The 8,877-nt window shown below is 39.8% G+C and overlaps 1 protein-coding gene across 1 annotated transcript; it reads right to left on the bottom strand.

Moving 5' to 3' along the window:
- Positions 1-2,327: 2,327 nt before the first annotated feature.
- On the bottom strand, positions 2,328-2,561 carry LOC102870183 (polyubiquitin-B-like). The gene has a single exon (XM_006879516.1). It carries the CDS (start codon positions 2,559-2,561, stop codon positions 2,328-2,330), a length of 234 nt encoding a protein of 77 aa, XP_006879578.1.
- Positions 2,562-8,877: the final 6,316 nt, after the last annotated feature.

Genomic DNA, 8,877 nt, shown 5'->3' on the forward strand with positions numbered 1-8,877 from the left:
CTCAGGAAGCTTTGCCTTAATACAATCTTTTCCACTATGAATATATATTGAATCAGAACAGATCAGTGCAAAATGCTGCCAATACATTGTTTCAGCTCCTCTTGGCTGAAACTGGCAGGTGTGTATAATCTCCTAACCAGCACCATCCCTGCTGGATCTTCTGAGAATCTCGCAGCCACCTCATCTTGTGTGAGTTTGCATATAAGCCACCCAGCATATTAACCCAACAAGCATAATTGAGAAGTCCAATCCAAATTCAGTTTAGCAAGAATGGGGCTCTATTAAAGGGTTTTGTAAAATCAGGCATTCAAGCTCAAAAAGAGAAGTAGGCTGATGGCCTTCCACAGCCCTCCAAGAGGTTTCATCTCCCTAGCTGGTGAATCTCTCCTCGAGTTCCTTTTTGGCTCAGTTTTTTCCCCTGGATGTCTACTAAGTCTTATCTCTTCTTTTATGACCCCTTTTCCTCACTTCCTCCTTTCCCTTTATCCTATTTGCACACACATTCCAAGGCCATATGTTTTGCATTGTCAGCAAATAGTTTATGTTTCCTTTGAGATAACTCCTGACTCACTATCCTAGCCTGTGTCCTCTTTACTCTGAAGATATTAGTGTTGAGTACCATTATGGAACTAGCCCATACTGATCCTCCATTGGGTTTTCAGAGGCAGTAAATCACACAGAAAGAGATTGCTCAACCTTCTGCATTCAAACTGCATACCTTCAGGATTGCAGCAGAGTTTATCACTAAGCCACCAGAGCTCCTTAATCTGATAAAACAGGCTGTATTTTTACAGAACCACTGCTAATCCTGCCTCATTAACACTAGGTTGTTGTGCACTATGTAGTCAGAACCAACCCATAGCTGATCCTCTAGTGAATTTTCAGAGGCACTTTAGTCACAAGGGAGGAGATTGCCCATCCTTCTCCCATGGAGCAGCTTGTTGATTCGAACTGTGTGCCTTTGGGATTGCAGCACAGCTTCTTACGACTAGGCCACCAGAGCTCCAGAAATTACAACACACAGGAAAAGTACACTATGCTGAGAATCAAGCCCACCACATTGGCACATAATGTTAACTATATAGTTCCCTCAGGAAGCCTGCTTTTTTCTTTCAAACTTATTCCTGCTTATTTTTTATTTGATTAGCTTTGTTGTTGTTGTTATGTGCCATCGAGTCGTTTGCAACTCATAGCAACCCCTATGTACAACAGCCCTAAACCCTGCTCTATCCTGTGCCAATCGCATTGCCTCTGACACACCCATCCTAATTACCCCAATCACTGAATCAATCCACCTCGTAGAGGGTCTTCCCCTCCTGCGCTTCCCTCCACCCTCCCAAGCATGATGTCCGTCTCCAAGGACCTGTCCCTCCTTACAACATGTCCAAAGTATGTCAGATGAAGCCCCAGAATCCTTGCCTCCAAGGAGTAGCCTGGTTTAGCCCTCTCCAGGATGAATCTGTTTGTTTTCTTGGCAGTCCATTTACCCAATAATTTATAATAGAACATTCAAGTTTTTCTACTTTAGAGAGCACCGTTTTTCCTGTCTCATTAGAACTCTGACACTTATTAGCTCCTCAAATCCTAAGAGTTTACCACTTTGCACAGATCAAGCTGAGTAACTCCATTGATTAAAAAAAAATCACTAGGAATTCCAGTTACAACACACTGTTCTATTCCTTCATCAGGATTGCCCTTATATGAAATAAGCGAATATATACAAGTCCAGGGTTACTAATGATTACTAGTAACCAAAGCAGGGGAGGAGAGAAGAACATTGAGTTTACATTAACGGTGGAGTGATTTGGGAAAAGGAGGCTGCACCACTTGAAGGATGTAATGTTACTGAACCATATCGGCAGAAATGATGGTGTGTAGGGGGAGGCCTGAGAGGGGAGAGAAGTGGAGCAATCAATGAATGGAAATCCAAAATCTCTGTAAATGTTCATTAAAATGATTAAAATTTAAAAAATTTCCAAAAAAAAATGATGGTGTAAATTATTTATGTCTATTTTCATAGCAATTTTTTTTTCTTTTTGGTGTTAGTGATCTTAAAGTTTAGACAAATTTTCTTCTTCCTTTAACCATTTGAAGGGTCTCTAACTTTACTCAAAGCAAGGTTAATTAAAATTATTGGCATGGTATACTTAAAAATAAAATAAAAGTGTTTCTTCTCAGTATAGATAAACTTCCTTTTTTTTATGCTACCATGCAACAAAATTTTTATTAACATTTTGAACAGATTCAGTGATTACTGAAACTGGTAATTTCTAAACTTAAACTGAGAGAAAAGGCCATAGTGCAGAGTAATGCCATCATTGGGCACTTTAACAGCCGCCCTTCAGACGAAGGACAAGGTCCAGAGTTGACTCTTTCTGGATGTTGTAGTCAGAAAGAGTGCGGCCATCTTCCAGCTGCTTGCCTGCAAAGATGAGCCTCTGCTGGTCGGGTGGGATGCCCTCTTTATCCTGGATCTTGGCCTTCACATTCTCGATGGTATCGCTGGGCTCCACCTCCAGAGTGATGGTCTTGCCAGTGAGGGTCTTTACAAAGATTTGCATTTTGACCAGGTGGATGAATTCGTGTCACTAGGTTCTCCTCGAAAGCTCTGGAAACTTCCTTCAAACTTCCTTTTTTAAAAGAAAACAAACCCAAACTTCTTTTTAAAGCTATTTCTGTCTTATTTTCTTAGATGCAAAATATTTGAAGTTCATTCCAATGAATTGCATGTTAAGAAACAACCAAAATATTTTCTGTGAATTGCTTTCATTTTGTTGAATTATGATACTGTCATGTGTCATATCAAATCTCTTTAACATCTGACCACTTTTGTGCTATGGTCCCATAAAATATAATAGAGTTCAGGAATCCGGATCAGAGAACTGGACATAGAAAATCCAACAGCTTCCCACATATAACATACATATCTCATGTCTTGTGTACTCAAAACATTGTGCTACCAGCTGCATACAGTAGGTATATAATCTATAATATATACCATTTAAAAGGCTTAATAAATGTCTGCTACCCATTTATGTGTCTATTGCATTGCACTTTCTAGCTAAAAAGTTTACCCTGTCACACAATATGTTTCAACTTGTAAGAAGCAGCATTTGATCACTAGTATTGCGCATCTCTTGAATGTAGCATTCTCTCTGTTCCATTTTCCTTGGGAATTATTAGCATCCTGGCTCCCAAATCCAGCAAATCCAGTGCTAGTAATAGCTATAGCAAGAGGCAAAATAGAAGTCCTGATCTAGAATTGAGATGAAAGGTTATTAAACAGCACAGAGGTGGAAATCAGGGAATGTAAAGTTTATGATTTGTGCATGCTGCACTCTGCAATCACAATGATCCTCAATAACAAAGAAAAAAATTCTCCCTCTTAAAGGATCAGCTCCATTGAAAGCTGCAAGGCTAATGAAAACACAAGAGGGACCTGAGTCAGATACGGAGAAGTTGCTAACGAAGCAAATTGAGGAACAAATTCAAAAGCAAATCTCTCTCAGCACCTCAACAATCCCTGGTAAGGCACAAGACTCGTGAAAGGCAAGACTAGGCATTTGCAAAGCATTCAAATCACATAACACCCTATTTCATAGAAAGTATGGGCTTTGCATGACTGTTGTATTTTGATATTTCACTTGCCATGGAGTATGTGAATTGCAGGGTCATACTGCAGTTAAAAGAGGGGTATTTGCTATGAGTTGTAGTCAACAAAAACAAACATATTATAAACCAGCAATTATACTAATTTGTTGTTGTTGTTGTTGTTGTTGTTAGGTGCCATCAAGTCTAGTATGACTTACAATGACCCCATGAACAACAAATCTGAATTCAGTACTATCCTTTACTATCATCATCTCTAATAGACTTGAGCCCATTGCTGTAGTCACTGTGACAATCTATGTCATTGAGAGTCTTTCTTTTGCTGACTCTCCACCTTTCCAAGCATGAAGTCCTTTTCCAAGGACTAGCCTCTCCTAACAACATGCCCAGCCTTTATGAGATGAAGCTTCATCATCTCTGCCTCCAAGGAGCACACTGGATGCACATTCTCCAAGACAGACTTGTTTCTTCTTCCGGTAGTTCATGGGATATAGAGTACTCCTTCTCCAATACCATGGCTCAAAGACATCAGTTCTTCTGTCATCCTTACCCTGCTCTTAGATGCATAGCAAGTGATTGAAAAGACCATCACCTGAACCAGGCACACCTTACTCTTCAAACTAATATCTTTGCCATTTGTAATTTGGAGAGGTCCCCAGTGGTAGATGGTAGATCAAGGTCTCCTTGATCTTCTTTTTTTTTTTTTTTATGCGTGTACCGTCAAATTGGATCTGACTGGTACAGGAGGCGACTGTTCCTCCCTCTTCAGCAGAGCATCTGGTGGATTTGAACCATGCACTTCTGGGATTGCAGTGCAGTTTCCTGCCACTAGGCCACCAGAGCTCGCCCTCCTTGATCTTCTGATGGCTGGTACCAAGGGTGTTGATTATGGATCCAAGTAAGATAAATCATTGACAATTTCAGTCTTTTTCCAATGATTAGGACATTGACTATTAGTTCAGTGGTGAAAATGTTTGTTTTCTTTATGTTGAAATGCAATTATAATTGAAAGCTGTAGTCTATCATCTGTATAAAGCAAGTTATTGATGAGTCTTCCCCAATCCTGAATCCACACACTTCATAGAGTCTGGCTTCTTCAATGATTTGCTCAGCAGAGAAATTGAATAGATATGGAGAAAGGATATAGCCCTGATGCACAACTTTTTTTATTTTAATACATGTAGTGTTCCCTTGCTCTATTCTAATAACATCTTCTTGGTGTAGGTATAGGTTTCATGTGAGCATGATTCATTGTTTTGGGATTCTCATTCTTCTCAATATTAGTCATAATTGTTATGATACACACAGTCGAATGCCTTTACATAGTCAATCAAACACAAATAGATCTTCTTCTGGTATTCTCTGCTTTTAACCAGGATTCATTTGACATCAGCAATGTTATCCCAAGTGCCATGCCCTCTTCTAAACTGAGCTTGAACTTCTGTGCCAAAGTACTGTTCTAGACATTTTTGGTTGATCTTCAGCAATATTTTACTTGTATATTATATTTTGGAAGAACATTCTTCTAAGTGGTAAAGCACTCCTCTGTCAATACGCTGTACTTAGATAGTTTGAGGTTGCTGTGATGCTGAGCTTTGTGCCACTGGGATGTCAAATGGCATAATGGTTATCTATGGTGAATAGTGTTTGGTGGAGCTCCCAATTTAAGACAGGGCTGGAAGCAGGAGTGGCATCCACTTCCTAAAGAACATGATTCTAAAACCTCTATGAACTTTGAGAAACGACAATAGTTATAGAAAGGCTTCAGGTCTTTTGTTCATAGGGTCACTATGAGTTGTGCTCAACTCGATGGCAATCAACAACAAGGGGATATTAATGATAATGCCTAATAATATCCACATTCTATTGGGTCGCCTGTCTTGAGATTGGGAACACATATGATCTCCAGGTTAAGACAGACCAGGGAGCAGGATAGGCCATCTGCTTCTGAAATAGCAGAACTCTGAAAACCCTATAAACAATAGAGGATTAGGAGTAGCTATAATATTACTCCATACCTTTTCAACCTATATGCAGAACAGATTATCCGGGAGGCGGGGCTTTATGAGGAGAAATGTGGGGTCAAGATTGGTGGACGATAATTTTTGACTCATGTACTTATAACTTGTTAGTCAAATTTGTGTCTTCTAGGTTGCAACACCCCCATGATACATCTTGAAGGATATGAACATCACAATCAATAAGAGTGCATCTAAATTCCAAAATCAATCTCCATAATAGTCTGTGTGTTTCCTACTGCCAAAGGGGCCCTTTAGAGTAGTGAGAGAAGATCTTCACCCTGAAACCCACAGCGTCCCTTTTCAGCAGGAAGTAGCTAAGAGAATACGCCGTCCCCTTTTCCTTATGACTCAGGGTGAAGTCTCTCTCAGGGAGGAGTGATAGGGAATGGCAAAGGACACACTGACAAAGAAGATTAATTAGAACTGGCTTTGACAAGCACTGTGGCATTTGGACAAGAACAAACTGGGAGGAAGGTAGAGAGAATGGTGCAGCGGTGAATGAATGGAAACCCAAAATCTCTGTAAATGTTTATGAACATTAACAAAATATAATTATAGGGAAAAAAAAAGATTGGTGGACGATTTATCAACAATCTGCGTTATGCGGATGACACAACCCTGCTTGCTGAAACTGAGGAGGACCTGAAGCGCCTGCTGCAGAGTGTCAAGGACTGCAGCCTACAATATGGATTGAGGCTCAATGTCAAGAAGACAAAGATTCTCACCACTGGACCAATTGGCAGCATCAGGATGGATGGTGAAGAGATTGAGATTGTACACAGCTTTAGTTTGCTTGGCTCCATAGTCAACAGTCTTGGCACCAGCAGCCAGGAAATTAAAAGGCACATTGCCATGGGAAAGTCTGCTGTTAGGGACCTCTCCAAAGTGCTGAAGAGCAATGGTGTCTCTCTGGAGACTAAGGTGCATCTGATACAGGCCATGGTCTTCGCAATTACCTCTTATGCATCAGAGAGTTGGACAATGACCAAGGAGGATAGAAGGAGAATTGATGCCTTTGAGCTGTTGGACATGTTGTGAGGAGAGACCGGTCCTTAGAGAGGGACATCATGCTTGGGAGGGTGGAGGGACGGCGCAGGAGAGGAAGGCCCTCTATGAGGTGGATTGATTCAGTGACTGGGATAATTGGGATGGGAGTGTCAGAGACAGTGCGATTGGTACAGGACAGAGCGGAGTTTAGGGCTGTTGTACATAGGGTCGCTATGAGTCGCAGGCGACTCGACGGCACATAACAACAACAACAACACATAATATTACTGGTAGATTCCAGATTGGAAGTCAGTAAAAATGAAGAGAAATAGCAGCAAACATCCTTTAGTAATTGGAATGTGGAATGTACAAAATATGAATATAGTAAAACAGAAGTTGTCAAAATGAAATGGAACACATGAAGATTGACATTCTAGGCATTAGGGGGAATGAGATGGGCTGTCATTGGCCACTTTGTATCATATCATGTGACTACATGATCATCTACCATGCCAGGAATGAAAAACTGATGAAGAATGGTGCTGCATTTATTTAAAAATACAATTTCAGAGAGGGGAGAACAGAGAGAGAGAGGCTAGATCATATACACAGCACTGGAGCAGATGAGAGGAAGGACTGTTTGGAAGGCATGCATGATTAGGCCGTGTATACGACAATCTGGAACAAGAAGTGCATTACAAAGTGGATCGGGGAGGGGAGGAAGGAGGAGAAAGGAAAAAAGTGCATCAATGACTGAATGAAAACTCAACCTTTTTGTAAACTTGCATTAAAATAACAAATTTTTAAAAAACCTAAAAAACAACATTATAGAGGGCTGGGCAGGGAGAAAGGTGTAACAGTGAATGAATGGAAATAAAAAAAATCTCTGTAAATGTTCATTAAAATTAATAAAATAAAATTAAAACAACAGCAACATTAGAATCTCCTCCTGTACCAGTCAGATTTTATTTGACCGTACACACACACACACACAAATAATAAAATTAAAAAAAAAAAAACCCAAACCAAAAAACATTAGAATATACTTAAAAAAAAGAGAGACACTTTAAATTCTATCTTGAAATCCAATTTTGTGAGTGATAGGGTACTATCCATATGCAAACAAGGAAGACCTACTAATAAGACTATTATTGAAATAAACTATTATTCAAATATATGCACCAACAGCTAAAGCCAAAGAGGAGGAAATTAAGGATTTTTACCAAATTTTGCATTCCAAATTGACCTACCATGCAATCAAATGCATTAGTGATATATTGCTGACTGGAATAAAAAAGTTGGAAACATTGAAGAAGGGATGGTAGTTGCGAAGTATGGACTTGGGGAAAAAATCCCCAGCAAAAAAACCAAAACAAACAAGTATGGACTTGGTAGTAGAAATAAGACCAGAAATCAAATAACTGAATTTTGTGTGCTCAGTGATTTAGTCATCTCAAATATTGATTTTAAAAAAGCACAAATGGCATCTTTACACATGAACCTCACCTGATGGACTGCACAGGAACCAAATTGACTTTATTTGTGGAAGAAATCCTTGGAGAAGCTCAACATCAGCAAAGACAGGCCAGGTGTTGACTGTGGAACAGATCATCAATTACTAGTGTGCAGGTTCAAATTGAGGCTGAAGAAAATTAAAGCAAGTCCACAAGAGCCAAATACAACCTTGAGTCTACGGAAAATTAATCTTAAGAATAGATTTCAGGCATTCAACACCAATGATGGAAGACAAGGTTAGTGTAGAATTATACTAAAAAGAGGACTAAATTTCAAGTCCACAGGTTCATCAAGGTATCTCATCTACTCTATTGTTCAAACTCTGGCAACATTTTGCAAAACAGGCAATAGAGGGGCAATAGAGAGTAAGAAAAAAAATTAAACATTGCTGTATCACTGATACAATAAAGCATAAAATTATATATAGTGAAGCCTTTGAGAGCCAGAATCCAAAAGCACTGCCTTCCCCGCCCCCCCCGCACCTTTTTCCTTTTCTTTTCCAGAATACTCAAGTTGCTTGTTGGTTAGTGGTGGTGATGGGGGATTCACATTTTCCTTTCCTAACAAGTTTTCAAAGTCTGCTGTTAGGGACCTCTCCAAAGTACTGAAGAGCAATGGTGTCTCTCTGGAGACTTAAGGTGCGTCTGATACAGGCTATGGTCTTCGCAATCACTTGTTATGCATCAGAGAGTTGGACAATGACCAAGGAGGATAGAAGGAGAATTGATGCCTTTGAGCTGTGGTG

Source organism: Elephantulus edwardii, unplaced genomic scaffold (assembly GCF_000299155.1).
Source record: "Elephantulus edwardii isolate Elephantulus edwardi_28Jun2011 unplaced genomic scaffold, EleEdw1.0 scaffold00004, whole genome shotgun sequence".
Classification (NCBI taxonomy): Eukaryota; Metazoa; Chordata; class Mammalia; order Macroscelidea; family Macroscelididae; genus Elephantulus; species Elephantulus edwardii.

What these genes read in the sequence shown, in the direction of transcription:
- LOC102870183 (XM_006879516.1), bottom strand. Translation starts at nt 2,561, where the DNA reads ATGCAAATCTTTGTAAAGACCCTCACTGGCAAGACCATCACTCTGGAG.